General features: G+C 63.2%; 3 protein-coding genes and 1 long non-coding RNA gene across 10 annotated transcripts in view; 3 read left to right on the forward strand and 1 right to left on the reverse strand.

The window, feature by feature from the left end:
• Positions 1-1,194, forward strand: TMEM141 (transmembrane protein 141). Its single transcript, XM_039858865.1, has 5 exons — positions 1-54; positions 341-407; positions 601-684; positions 944-1,051; positions 1,157-1,194. The coding sequence occupies exons 1-5, from the start codon at positions 1-3 to the stop codon at positions 1,192-1,194; spliced, it is 351 nt and encodes a 116-aa protein (XP_039714799.1).
• CCDC183 (coiled-coil domain containing 183) overlaps positions 691-13,569 on the forward strand; it is a 20,761-nt gene continuing 7,882 nt past the window's right edge. Inside the window, exons 1-15 of the mRNA XM_039858878.1 lie at positions 691-1,051; positions 1,461-4,197; positions 4,657-4,778; positions 5,272-5,349; positions 5,537-5,704; positions 5,981-6,085; positions 7,746-7,868; positions 8,783-8,908; positions 8,996-9,050; positions 9,572-9,672; positions 10,326-10,486; positions 10,705-10,873; positions 10,955-11,065; positions 11,156-11,252; positions 11,918-12,790. Coding sequence (XP_039714812.1) covers positions 4,128-4,197; positions 4,657-4,778; positions 5,272-5,349; positions 5,537-5,704; positions 5,981-6,085; positions 7,746-7,868; positions 8,783-8,908; positions 8,996-9,050; positions 9,572-9,672; positions 10,326-10,486; positions 10,705-10,873; positions 10,955-11,065; positions 11,156-11,252; positions 11,918-12,036 — 1,605 coding nt within the window. The 5' untranslated portion in view covers positions 691-1,051; positions 1,461-4,127 and the 3' untranslated portion in view covers positions 12,037-12,790. The remainder of the gene's footprint in view (positions 1,052-1,460; positions 4,198-4,656; positions 4,779-5,271; positions 5,350-5,536; positions 5,705-5,980; positions 6,086-7,745; positions 7,869-8,782; positions 8,909-8,995; positions 9,051-9,571; positions 9,673-10,325; positions 10,487-10,704; positions 10,874-10,954; positions 11,066-11,155; positions 11,253-11,917; positions 12,791-13,569) is intronic.
• LOC120599802 (uncharacterized) lies at positions 7,075-13,356 on the reverse strand. Of its 7 annotated transcripts, none has more exons than XR_005651982.1 (5): positions 12,952-13,267; positions 11,027-11,194; positions 9,619-9,770; positions 8,103-8,709; positions 7,075-7,098 (listed from the first exon to the last, which is right to left on the reverse strand). It is a non-coding gene; the product is annotated as an uncharacterized LOC120599802 (long non-coding RNA). The 7 variants fall into 7 exon arrangements; XR_005651983.1 differs by lacking the exon at positions 7,075-7,098 and adding an exon at positions 10,083-10,242 and having other exon boundaries at positions 7,121-8,709; positions 12,952-13,356; XR_005651984.1 differs by lacking the exon at positions 7,075-7,098 and adding an exon at positions 10,083-10,159 and having other exon boundaries at positions 7,121-8,709; positions 12,952-13,354.
• Positions 12,624-13,569, forward strand: part of RABL6 (RAB, member RAS oncogene family like 6) — a 21,856-nt gene continuing 20,910 nt past the window's right edge. The window contains exon 1 of the mRNA XM_039858877.1: positions 12,624-12,790. Coding sequence (XP_039714811.1) covers positions 12,661-12,790 — 130 coding nt within the window. The 5' untranslated portion in view covers positions 12,624-12,660. The remainder of the gene's footprint in view (positions 12,791-13,569) is intronic.

Below are 13,569 nucleotides of genomic sequence, written 5' to 3' on the forward strand. Positions count from 1 at the left end.
ATGGTGAACCTGGGCCTGTCCCGGGTGGACGACGCCGTGGCCGCCAAGCACCCGGTGAGAACGGCGGCATGGAAGGCGGGCCGCGGACCTCAGCAGCGGACCTGCGCGGGGCGGGAGGCTCGGTGGGGGGGGTCCTCGTCAGGGAAGACGGGTAGAGAGTCGGGACCCTCTTGCTATAGGAATCGGGGCCTCCTGGGTGGGCATGGGGGCGGCGCACGTTTCCAAGCCCCCAGGGCCTCACGATGAGGGCCCCTCCCCCACGTGCGCCCAAAGGAGTGGCAGGAGAGACGATGAAGAAACAGGGAGGGGAACTGAGTTTCAACTCCCTCCCCCTCCCCAGGGGCTGGGGGAGTATGCCGCGTGCCAGTCGACCGCCTTCATGAAGGGCATTTTCACCTTTGTCACAGGTAGGCTGGGTCCGGGTGTCCTCGGGTGTAGGGACCTCATCCTCCCGTCTCACCCTGACTCCCCAGCAGGTGGCGCCAGGTCGGCTGCCCGCAGGTGCTGGGAGTCTGGCAGGTGGGCACGCAGGCTGGAGCTGGGTGGTTCCCTGGCCCGCCCCTGCACAGGCTGGCTGATGTGAGTCGTGTCTTTTGGCAGGCACCGCTGCGACCCTGGGCCTACAGATGTTCATTCAGAGGAAGCTGAAGTACCCCTTTCAGTGGCACGTGCTGGTTGCAGTGGGTGGGTCCCCCAGAGTGGGTGCCCAGGGTCCCTGAAACGCACCTGAGTTGCCAGTGGGGGTGGGTTCCCACTAGGAGCAGGGGGGTCTGTGTTCCAGGCATCCCTGCCTCCTGGGATGGGGCCCCAGTTCTCGGTGGGAGCCCTGCCCAAGTCCCCCACCAGCATTTGCCCAGAAGAATCCTGTGCCGAGGTTCCTCTTCCGGGAGAAATGCGGAGGCCCCAGCTCCCCAGCCTACCAGCTCTCGCCTCTGCCCCCCAGTCACAGGCTCGGTGGCCAGCTACTGGGTGACGCGAGTGGAGTCGCAGAAATGCAGCCACCTCTGGCTCTTCCTGGAAACGGGGCAGCTCCCCACGGACGTGGACACGGGTGAGAGGCCCGGGGCAGCAGGACGCAGAACCGGAGTTGTAGGCAGGCAAGCCGGGGGCCGAGGTGTGGGCTCGACAGGGCCCCTCCCCCGGCCTGTGCCCTCAGCGTGCACATCCTGGAGTGCCGTGTGCACAGCGGACTGACCCCTCAGAGCCCCAAGTGCAGCAGGAAGACCCAGGAGGGGTTGGGTGGCCCAGGGGTGTGGGGTGCAGAGTGAGGAGTGTGGGCACCCCAAGAAGAGCAGCTGAATCGAGAGGCCAGGCGTCGGACTCCAAGCTGATCGATCTCGGGCCGGGCCTCCACGGCTGCGTCCTTGTTACAAGCTTCTGTTTTAGCCACGGCGGAGAGGGTGCAGGGGCCGGGAGCAGCGCTGGGGTGCGGATCGAGCTGTCTCCGTTCCCTCTTACAGGTCAGCGCAGCTAGGAGCGTGCCAGCCGGGGCGCACAAGGCCTGGGGCTGGAGAGTTCTAGAACACGGCTCACCCTCCCTGCACCCGAACGTACCCCAGCCGTGTCCTCTGCACACATGTGCGCCCAGGTCTTCCAAGCCGTGCAGTCTGCTCCCGCCCCGAGACCGGGCCCTGCCCGAGAGGCCAGGCCAGAGAGGGCCATTCCCGGGTTGGCCTCCTATAGGGCAGCGAGGAACACGGTGGACGCAGAGAGGACTGGTGCCCGTCCCGTGCGCAGCTCCAGCGTCCACCCGGCGGTGCTCCCTGGTGCCCGCATCCCCCCGGTCAGAGGTGACACATGCTCCCGGGGTTGTGGGACTAATAAACGACTCGCTGTTTTTCCCACCTGAGTGAGTCCTACAGTGATTGGGAAGCCAAAGCAGGAAGAAGCTGAGAGACAAATGTCACCTTAGTGCCACGTGGCTGATACTGGAGGCCATGCCATGCAGTTCCTAACGCTGAACCCCAGAATTGGACACTCCCGCCGGCGCTGTAAGACTACGAGTCCTCGCCTTGTGGGAGTCACTTCTGTGCAACGTGGCATGGGGAGCAGTGCGGTCTAGCACCCGGCTCCCGAGAGACGAGGGACAGGAGGTGGCTATGCCCACCCTCTTGTCATCCCAAACACACCGATCGGACGATGGCGCTTCTCCCCAGGGGTGGAGGGAGGCCAGAGCCAGCTTCCTGGACATCTGTCCTCATGGAGGGAAAGCTCAGGCAGAGGTGACGTAAACCTGGGCACGTCCTCCGTCCTTTGCAGTTGGCTTGTCAGTCACACTGGAGGCACACAGCACGGGGCCATGCTGTATGAGCTCAGCTCAGCCCCTGTGCCTCCTGGCATGGCCACTCGTTCCAAAGAACATCCACCGAGCACCTGTTACACACCAGGGACTCTGCTGGTGGGAAGTTGAAGAACAGTAAGCCCAGGGCAGCCGTGGCGTGAGCAGGCTGGAGTGAGTTCCCCTACGTGCGAAAGTCCAGGTGGGTGGCTGGGGCTGACGGGGTCAGGGACCCAGACTCCTTTTAGTCTGTTCCCTGTGGTAATGGCCTCTATTCCAAATCCACCTCATGGCCCCGGGCAGCTGTGCCAGCTCCAGCCATCGTGTCTTCATCCCAGCCAACGGGAAGGAGGAAGGAGGACATTTCACTCACCGTTCTGCTTACACTCCATTGGCCAGAACTAAGTGGTGGGGGGCACTTGTGCAAAGGCACCTAGGAAGACGGCCTTGCTCTGGGCAGCCATGTGCCCCACTAAAATTCAGGGGTTCTCTCTGAGCAAGAAGGGAGCACCAATATTGAGGGACGGCAAGCAGGTTCTGCTTCAAGCCCTGGGAGAAGGGGGGACGGGAAGCTGACCATGCACGTGGCAGGCCCTTCCAGCCCCCTGAGGGTAGGGCCTGGGCTCGGAGGTGGGCAGAGGGTGAACTTGGAGCTTTAGACCAGACTGGACTCACTTTTTAAAAGACAAGTGACCAGGGGGCGGGGGAAAATAAAATGTTAAAACAATAAATAAATCGTTTAAAAAATATAAAAAAATAAATAAAAGATGAGTGACCAGACAGGTAAAGCATCTACGTGAGAGATCACAGAGGAAGTTGGGTGCTGGAACTGCACATGGGTGAAGGCCATTGTGATGCTGAACTGCGTACCCCCAAATCCACATATTACAGCCCTCAACCCAGGGCCTCAGAATACGACTGCATTTGGAGCTTGGGCCCCTGAAGAGGCGATTAAGGTAAAATGAGAGTGAGCCCTGATCCAGCCTTACTGGTGTGTTTATGAGAGATTAGGACACAGACAGGTACAGAGTAAAGGCCATGTGGGGACGCAGGGATCAGACGCCGTCTGCAGGCCCAGGAGAGAGGCCTCGGGAGGAACCGGCCCTGCCCATTCAGGGATCTCGGGGTCCAGCCTCCGGGATGCGGGACGATAAAGCCCCATTGTGTGAGCCGCCCCAGCGACCTCACGCAGCGCTACTGGATAAAGTAACCCATCGGTGTGCGGCCCCTGGAGTCCCAGGCTATGGGCACTTGGGGCACACGGCTCTGAGGGAAGCTTGGGCTGGGGGTGCAGATGGGGGGCTGACCCCTCCTGGAGTGACATATAAAGCTAGACACAGGATTCCCCAGGGAAGTGGAGGCAGAGCAGGGCGGCGCCAGGCAGTGGACGAAGCTCAGGGAAGGATGGGGTAGTGAGGGCCGAGGCTGGCGGTCTCATGAGCGAAGTCACCCAGGGCGTGCAGTGTGAACTTGGCGGGGGGCGGAGCATGGGGAGCCTGTAAGGCAGTGAAGGGTCGGGAGTTGTAGGTGGCTCGGTAAAGGGGATGGTAGGGTGTAGGGGGGCCGGTGTGGGGTGCACTGCCAAACCACAAGTCACTTCCCTGTGGAAGAAGGGTGCCCAGCCCAGGCAGTGATCCTGAGCACAGCGGCCATAAGACTCAAGTGTCCTGGGACAACCCCAGGCTGGCTTGAGGCAGAGTGGTGGCAGAGCAGCCCAGGAATTCCAGGGTTCCCTGGGCTTCGAGAACCTTGGCCCCCATCACAAAGGGCCCAGATTCCGGGGACAATCTCAAGTGTAGCTCTGCTGAGCAGGCCCAGCACAGGGTGTGCAGGGGTGCCGAGGGCCACCATGAAAACACGGAGTGAGGCAGAACTGGACGAGCAGATCCAGGAGCTGAAGACCATCACCCGGCTCCAGGGTGAGTCCACTGCGGGGGGACCACCCCCCACCGGGCTCAGGGGCTCTAGGGTGCAGGATTTTCCATTTCAGCACAGGGACGGTCCCGGGCAAACGGAGTGAATGGTCACCCCGCCCTCCACCCCAAAACTGGGAGCAGAATCAAAGGGGCCTTTCACACAGGGGCAGGAGTGGGGGAGAGGAGAAGCTGAGGCGCTTCAAGGAGATTTGTGAGCATTGTGGGCCCCAAAGCCAGAGAGGACAGGAAGGGATGCAGGTCTGGCAGGGATCACAGGACATGCCCATCCCGGGCTTCCACTTCACTGTCTGCACTGCCTGTCGGCCCCGACGGCAGGGCAGGAGATAGGATAGGAGCCTGAGGTGGAGGCAGCGCGCCCCCTGCTGCCAGCCTGCCCACCCTGGGGTCCGGCCAGGCCCTTGGCCTGTACCCTAGCTGCTCCATCCCTCCGGCCGCCCGCAGAGCAATGCCGGGCGCTGCAGATCCAGGCGGTGAAGGAGAAGACGGTAAAGAACAAGGCGACGCTGGCTCACCTGCGCAGCAACATCCGCCAAGGGGCCCAAGACTGGGCCCTGGCCACGAAGGTGCACAGCCCCGCCCACTCCCTGCTGCCTGGGGCGAGGGTGGGGCGGGCACGGGCTGAAACGCACACAGGTGGACCGCGGGCTCCTCTGCTCCCTTCCTCGCTCTGACCTCAACCTTTGTAGAGCCAGGTAGCATCTGAACAGGGGTTCGCGGGGACCTGTGCCGGGCTCGTCACTCCAGCAAGCCCACCCTAGAAGACGGGGTGGGTTCCCTGACTAGGTGCCCTTTCCTGAGCTACCCTGTCCAGCAGGGGCCGCTCTGGCTCTCTGGTCACGTACGGGAGACCTGGGACCCCGCTTCGGCCCCTATCACATCTGAGCTGGGATGGCCTGGAAGCGGTCCCCTAGCGCTCTGCATCTTGGGGTCTTGATGCTGGGCTGGCACAAGGCAGAAGAGGCCCGGGGAGAATGACTGGAGGGGTCGGCAGCAGGGGGAGGCAGAGGTGCCGCCCCCCAGTCTCCCGCCCTCAGCTCGGCTGCCGCCGCCCCACAGTACGACCAGCGGACCATCGCCAAGGCCTGCGGGAAGGATGTCCCCATGAGGCTGGCGCACTCCCGCTGCACCATGGAGGTGAGGCGGCGGGCGGGACCCCTCAGTCCCACCCAGCCGGCGCACACCCCCCACTAAACAACACTGGGGAGCCGGTGGGAGGGCAGAACGAGTTTCCCACCCCAGGGTGCCTCCCCGCCGCCCCGGTGCAGGCGGGCCGGCGACACGTTGAGCACCCACGCGCGAGCCGTGGCTTCTCTCCCGCCAGGTGGCGCGGGAGAAGCTGCGCAAGTACGTCTTCGATCGCGTCAACGTGCACAACGTGCTGACCCACCTGGTGCGGCGGCGCGGGAAGCAGTTGGAGAGCATGCAGCAGGAGCTGGCCAGCCTGCAGAACCAGCCCGAGGCCACCAAGGAGGAGCAGCGCTTGCTGCAGGTGGGGCGGAGCCTCGTGAGGGGAGTGGGAGGGGCTCCTTCGGGGGGCGGAGCCCCGGGAGGAGCGGGGCAGCCTCGGCGGGACTCCGTGGGGGGGAGCTCGGGAGGGGCGGAACCTCGGGGGGCGGGGCTACGCGGGGCGGGGCCTAGGGCGGGACTCCGTCAGGTAGGCGGGGCTTGGTGAATGAGCCCCTCGGAAGAAAGTCCAGCCCCATCCTGAGCTGGTCTCAGCGTCTCTAGGTGCCTGCTAGCATTGTGCCCTTGGGGCTGTCCCCAGGTCATTCGCCAGCTGGAGAACAACATCGAAAAGACCATGATGAAGATCACTACGAGCCAGAACATCCACTTGCTGTACGTGGACCTGCTGGATTATCTGAAGAAAGTGAGCCCCCTCACCCTGAACCCCAGCCCCAGGGAGCCCAGCTGGTCGAGATGGGCGGGGGTCTCAGGCCCCAGCCTGTGTGCAGGGCTAGGATCTCGGTGGGGACGGGAGCCTCTGGGGCAGGGCCGATCACGTGGGGAGGACTGCGCCCTGCTTTGGGTACCTGCTGAGCAGGGGCACCAGCATCCCTTACAACATTCTTTCAAGAACGCCTTTTGCTACTCCAAGGAAGCGTCTTATGGGATAGATCAGAGTTGTTTGGATTTTCCTGCACGTACTTGGTTTAGTGTGGTTTTACTTTGATTCTCGGTTTTTGTTCCCTGGCCTCTGAGGGCATGAGACCTGCACCCTCAGAAAGTCCCAGGGCAAGTCACCTTAGAGCAGGCCGGTGACCTAGGCTTGCTGCCCACCTCTTCCCACCCAGCTGCCCTGCTGCCCGTGGAGGAGGCCAGGAGGCAGCTCCTAGGGACCACGAGCCCTCTGTGAGGCCAGACCCTGCATAGGAAGCCCCTTTTGGAACCCCGCGGCAGAGCACAGGCGCCTGCCACTGGCTGGTGGACTGTACATGGGAAGGACAGGAAGCCTGGAGGCAGGAAGCCTGGAGGCAGGGTGCCAGCGTGCTGGGAGGAGCAGCTTAGCAAGAGGGGCAGCCAAAGTGAGGGAAGCACCCCAGACTTCCTCACCCCGAGGCCGGAGGGCAGTGGGCCGGTAGGGTGACAGGTGGAGATGTGGTTTGGGAGGAGGGTGTGATGGGATGGGTTGGCGCTTCAGCTCTTCCCGGCTGGGGTCACAGCCTCCCACATCCTCGCCGCGGCCCCCAAAGCCAAGCAGCACACAGCTTTGCCCTCCCACCTGTCTCTGCCCTCGGCCTCCTGGTCCCGGAGACTCACCCGGAGGCCCTGTTCACCCTTCCTTCCCGGGCCGCCTTCTCCTCACACCCCCTCCCACTCCAACCACACTCCACGGTCCAGCCCCTCCTTTTCCTGGGCACACTGTGTCCTCCTGGGGGTCACCTGTGTTTTAAAAAACAGCAAATATTCTGCATTGTAGTTATTAACAAAACATCAAGAGCCAAGATATCTTGGACACTTAGGACCCTGGCCCCGTTCTAAGTACTTCACTGTACCTTCTCAGTCGACCTTGACAGCACCCTTCTGAAAGAGCCATCGTCACCGATTTTATAGATGGGGACACTCAGGTTAAGCGGCTCTCCCAAGGTCCCACAGCTCAAGGTCAGGGGGACCTTGGCCTTGAACTCCGAGTCTCTGACCTCAAACCCATTTTGAGCCCTTCTGCTTCACTGTAGACAGCAGCCACTCCCAAGCAGTGGGCCTCCCTGGGTTTGAGTCACCTCTCACGGTGGGACCCGTTGCCGGAAGTATCTCTAGGCTGTCTGTCCGTGGGCGGTGGGAGAGTCCACCAGGAAAATGCTGTGTGCCCCTCCCGAAACACTGTCACTTGCTCTGTGCCCAGCAGGGGGCCGGGGCCACAGGCCACTGTCCTTGGACACTTGCATTCTGGGTGAGGGCTGGGGGGGCAGGTGCAGGCCCTCTGTAGGGGCCGCCAGAGAAGCAGGGAGGGGCCGGGGTGGCACGTGGATGGCCCACAGCCCCTGGGCCATCAGACTCTGTGCCCACCTGGTCTTGCCCCTTCAATCCAGGAGCTGGCAGGATACCCCACAGAGCTGGACAAGCTGCAGAATCTTGTGGTGGACTACTGCTCGGAACTGTCGGATATGACAGTCATGTCCCAAGACGCCATGATGATTACAGATGAGGTCAAGGTGAGCTCAGGCCCCTGGAAGGCTCTTTCGGACCTGTCTGGCCCAGGGTCCATCAGGACAGCCCCACGCCCATGCTGCTGGCAATCGCCGCAGGAGTCCAGTGCGGCTCCCTCCCTAACGGCCTTCTCTGCTCGCACTGTGGCCCTGGACAGAGGGAGTCCCACTTGGCAGAAGCCACGGGGTAGACGGAGTAGGGAGAGAGCTGGCCCGGGCCGGGCAGGGCCACCCACTCACCCAGTCTATGCCAGGGCCCCCTCAAGACCCCTGCAAGGCCACGTGTCCCTTCCTTTTGAAGTGGGCAGTGGGAGGAGGCAGCGCTCATCCAGTCTCAGCCTCGGGCCAGCGCTGCAGAGAGAGACACAGGTGCTGTGGGCACGAACCTGCTCAGGGAGGTGGCGTCGAGACGGGCCCTGGAGGCATGAGGAGCTTGGAGCCCAGGAGCCTGGGCTCGGGTGTCGGCCCCCACCTGACCTGGAGCCTTGGAGGGGACCAGGGTCCAGACGCTGGGTGCTTGGGCCAGAGCGGTGGTGGAGCAGCGTGGACGAACGCGGAGCTGAGAAGCCTTTAAAAAGTCGCGGCCATGAAGCCTGGCACCGAGCTGTGAACGGCGAGGGAGAGGGCAGCGTCCAGGATGCGTCGGCGGGCGTGGATGGGCGGTGGAGCCAGCCACCGGAGCAGGGCACGCTGGAAGCGTGCTGCCCGGGAAGGACAGCCGCTCAGAGGTCCAGCCGGGGAGGGGACGGCGGGAAGGACGGCGAAAGTGGCCAGAGGCACCGTGTTGTTGGAAGAAGGGCGTGGCCAGTAGCCTCGAATGCTGTTCCCAAATCCAGGAAGATGGGGACTGAAAGTGACCCCCGGATTCAGCGCCGCGGGAGGCCTGACACAGACCCCCACCTGCCTCCCTGTGTCCGCAGATGAGCATGAGGCAGAAGGAGGCCTCCTTCATCCAGGAACGCAGGGCGCGGGAGAACCGGCTCAACCAGCAGAAGAAGCTGATTGACAAGATCCACACCAAGGAGACCAGCGAGAAGTACCGCCGGGTGAGTCCCCTCCTGACCCCTACTGTGGCACCTCGAAAGTGGGGTGGCCCCTCCCCTCCTCAGCTCACCCCCTTCTCCTCCCACCAGGGCCACAGGGACTCAGACTTTCCTTCCAATCTGATAAGCACAGAGACCCCGAAAGGTAAGCGCTCAGCTCCCTGCCTGCCTCCAGCCAGGGTCCTGAGAGGCCAGCACTGGCACCCAGTCAGGTCACCAAGTGACCGGCAGTGGCTGGGGTGAGGGAGACAGACGCACCCCTGCCTCTCCCTGGCTGTATCCGCAGAGGCCAAGCACTAGCGGCCGCAGCTCTGAGCTCGTGGCTAAGTGTGGCTGAGCTCCCCGGCTTTTCAGCTGTAAACCACATTGGCACCCCACGGCCCAGTCACCCATCGATGCCTCAGAAGAGATGAGTCGAGTCCCCCAGGGCCCTGAGCTGCCTCTGAGAAGCGCCACTAAGCTCCATGGAGCCAGGCTGCTTCCGGTACCCTGTGGACGAGCTGGGTTAGAAGAGGGAGCCAGTTAAGGTGCAGGCGGCTCTGATGGGACCCAGCTCCTGGGTGGCTCTCCCTGGTGACTGGGCATGTATAGAGGCAGCCGGGGCCTGGCAAAGAGCTCCCATGCCATGCCTGTATGCTGGCCTTCCTTCCCCTCTGCTCTGCCCAGTGAGGAGAAGAGATAACTCCCAGATCGATATCGAATACCAGACGTACCTGATCGCCTTGGTGGAGAAAATCAAGACCGCCGTGCACTGCTCCCACCTCTGGGTACTGTTCCTTGGCGCTCCCGAGGTGTCAGGGGGAGGGCCGGTGGGGGTCCAGCCCCTGCCCAAGGCCCTGTGAGCTGGGCCAGGCCTTGCAGGCACCTTTTGAATGAATGGACACACAACACTGCGGCCCCGCGGCTCAGCGCAGAGGGCCCTCCCGGGACACAGCTGGCACATCAGAGCCACATTCCGGGGACCTCAAAGAGCCATGGAGTATGAGGATCCAAACACCGAGGGTGTGGCCTCCACCTCCAACCCCGACCCCATCCCAAACCGACAACATCACGAGGAGCAGCTGCCTCCCCACCTGTCCCCTTTCCCTTTAATCCGATCTGGGCTTATTATTAGTAAGTCTTGAGCTCCTGTCCACGGCCCTGCGGTAAGCTTGTCCGTCTTGGCCAAGCGACTCACAGCCATGCCTTCCTGGCAGTGGGCTCCTGTCTCTGCCCTGGGGTTAGCTGCCCTCTGCTTGTCGTGCGGGTCACGTGCTACGGCACAAAAACACTTTGCCTCATGGCTGGCCCCTCACGAGCCCTCAGAGCTCGGCTGTGGTTGACATCACTGCTGACCCCTGGGAAGGACCCAGAAGCAGCCAGTTCTGTGGGCTGCTGCCCTCCTGGCTCACACCTGCTTTCTCCCCACTGGCCCGGCCAGGACATCGCAGGCCGGTTCCTGGCTCAGAGGAACACGGAGGACAACCTGGAGCTGCAGATGGAGGACTGCGAGGAGCGGCGGACTGCGCTGGAGGCTCTGATGGGCAAGCTGGAGGCCGAGGAGGCACTCCTCAAGTTCCACCAGACCCCCAGCTCCGTCAGGTACCCCGGCGGCCCCGCCTTTCTCCGGGGCCACCCACCAGGCGGGGCTGAGGGGACTCACTGCCCACGAGCCTGCGAGTTCTCCGCAGATGAGCTGGGGAGATGCCACGGGCCTGCATCCAGGCTCTTGAGCCCCTGAACTTAGCACAGCACCCAACTCAGGACCCTGGTGCCTCGCCCTCAGGTCTGTGCCACCCCCTCCCCATCGTCCTCAACAGCTTTAAGTCCATCCAGGAGAAAATGAAGCACATGCTGAACGAGGAGGAAAAGAGGCTGCAGCTGGCCTATGGCAACATGACCAAGAGCCAGAAGCTGCTGCTCACCCTCCAGATGGGCATCGACAACCTGTACCTCCGGCTGGTGGGCATACCCCTGCCCAGGGCCCAGGTACCTGGCATGTGGGGAGGAGCTGCCCGCTCAGGGTTCCTGGGAGGAGGGGGAAGACGAGCCCCTCCTTCTGGTCTGCAGCAGGAAGCTGCGCCCTCCAGCAGGCTGGACACGCAGAGCAAGCTGGCCTACTGCGAGGGGAAGCTGCTGTACCTGGCTGACAGAGTGCGGGATCTGTCCAGGACCGAGGAGGTAGCCCCGGGCCAGGAGGGTGGAGGGCGCCCACTTTGTCTCACTTCGTCTCGCTTCCTCTTAGAGCTGACAGCCCCCCACACCGCGCAGGTCAACACGAAGGTGAGAGACGCCCTGGAGTCTTCCACTCTGAAGGAGAAGCAGAACACCAGGATCAACTTCGAGGACTTGGAGGATGACATGATAGGTACAGGCTTCGGGCTGGGGGGCCAGGCTGCCCAGCGTGGGGAGAGGATGTAGGCGGTGGCGGGTCTGAGCTGTGCAGGGACAGAGGTGGGCACTGCACTTGCTCCGTCTGACCGGGGCAGCCTGGAGGGTCAGGCATGGAGAGGGCGTGTCAGTTGTACCTGTGGGATTTTAATTTATGGAGGTGACTTGGTGAGAACATGGAGAGGCTAGTGCTATTGACAGGAGGATTTATGACATTTCCTGACACAGGGGAGGTGTAGGCCAGAAGGCAGAGAGGGGCGAGGGGGAGCCCCAGGCTAGAGCCTGCACGGGGGTTCTTGGGGACAGGCGGGGTCAACAGCTTGAGATCAGCTCCTTTGAATCCTTCCAGTGGGCTGAGGCCGTGTCAATTGTCTGGTCCCTGGCCCTGGGGCGTTGGGCAGGAGGCTGCTGTTTTGGTGAGGGTTTGACAAGGGCGGGGGCGGGGGTCTGCATCGGTCAGTCTGCCTGAAAGACGCCCAGGGCGGGCGGTCTCTAAGAACTGGCTAGTCCGAACGCGGGCATCGGAGGTACAGAGAACACAGCGAGCCTGTGACGAGTGACGCCGGCATCCGAATCCAGGCCCTCCGGACGGGCTGCAGCCGGGCTGCGGCTCGGCTCCCCGCCTCCTCTCCCTCCTTCTAGAAACCTTCCAGTTCGCTGACGTGGACCACAGCTACGTCCCATCGCGGGCCGAGATCAAGAAGCAGGGCCAGCGGCTGATCGAGGGGAAGCTCAAGATGACTAAGAAGAAGAAGAAGTGACCCCCAGAAGGAGGAAACCCCTGCCCTTCCCCCCGGCCCCCACCCCCGTGTCCGCACTTTAAATAAACATTTTTCCAGGACTGCTGGGAGCACGGGGATGGAGGACAGGAGTCTCAGGAAATGAACTTGGGGGGACGGAGCTGTGGGGGATCACGATGGGAAGACTGCGGGAAATGCGGTGTTCGCTGTAGATCTGAGGCCCCGGAGTCGAGGAGCGAGGGCGAGAAAACGGGTCGGAGCCGACACGCGAACAAAGACACGAGCACCTGCAGCTCCGCGCGGCCCGTCGCCCTCCTGTGTCCCTCACGGCGCCCCGTAGCCGCGCGCTCCGCGCCCGCCGCCTCCCGCGCATGCGCGTCGCCCTCCTTCGGGCCCCGTGGTCCTCGCGGCGACCCGTAGCCGCGCGTCCCGCAGAGCCGGCGCCAAAATGGCGACGCTGACGGGCGGAGGGCGGCCGCGCCTGGGGCCGCGGGGGCCGGGCCGGCGCCGCCGCTGCTGAGCCCCCGAGCCGCCCTCGAGGCAGGCGCCCGGCCGCCGGGACGTGGGACATGGTGCCATCGGCGCCGCGCCGCCGCCGCTGCTGAGCTCGCGGGCCTCGCCAAGCTCGGACGTGCGAGCGGGAAGATGTTTTCCGCGCTCAAGAAGCTGGTGGGGTCGGAGCAGACTCCGGGCCGCGACAAGAACATCCCCGCCGGGCTGCAGTCCATGAACCAGGCGCTGCAGAGGCGCTTCGCCAAAGGGGTGCAGTACAACAGTGAGTACGGGCGGGGCGCCCGGGGTTCGCGGGTGGGACGTAGAAAGTGGGGTCCCCAGGGGTCCACAGGCCCGGGCCGCGACGACTGGGACTGGGCAGAAGCCGGGTTGCACCCCGGCCAGGGAAGGGTTGCGGGCCCTGTCGCGTCCCGGGGGCCTCACCGTTTGCGGGGAGACTGGTGGGTGCTGTTTTAGGATGAGCTGAACCCCGAGTTGTGCCAGGCGCGTTGTGGGTGTCCTAGGGCGTGTTTTGGGGGCCGAAGTCGAGGTCTTAGACTCCAGGGCCAGAGGGTGCACTCTCCTGGGACCGGTGGGTCATTCCCGAGGAATGCCGGCACAATGAGAAATCTGCGTGTTTAGCTTGCACGGGAAAATTCGACCAGGCGGTTCCGGGTGCGCTCTGCGGTGCCCCGATTGGCCCAGGCGACCTCGTCTAAGAAGGATTCTTACATAACGTGGGAGAGCTCTGTGGTCTGTGACCGTCTTAAAGGGGTGATGAGGCCCTCCGTGGATGAACCGTGGTGATTCTCAAGAGGAGCGGTGACATCCAGCCGGCTCTGTAGTCTGAGCCGTGGCATTTCTCTTCATAGACTTCGCATTCACTTTGAAGACGGAATATCATCTACGCCACACATCCCCCGCCCCCCTTAAAGAAGCGTTTGTAAGGACTATATTTAGAAAAGCCCCAGAAGGCACACAGACTCTCGGTGTTGTAGGAGACCTGTCTTCTCCTGCGGGAAGGAGGAGTTATTTACAGCTGCCCCACAGCCCCGGCCGGTT

This window comes from Pteropus medius, unplaced genomic scaffold, assembly GCF_902729225.1.
Source record: "Pteropus medius unplaced genomic scaffold, Ma_sr-lr_union100, whole genome shotgun sequence".
NCBI lineage: Eukaryota > Metazoa > Chordata > Mammalia > Chiroptera > Pteropodidae > Pteropus > Pteropus medius.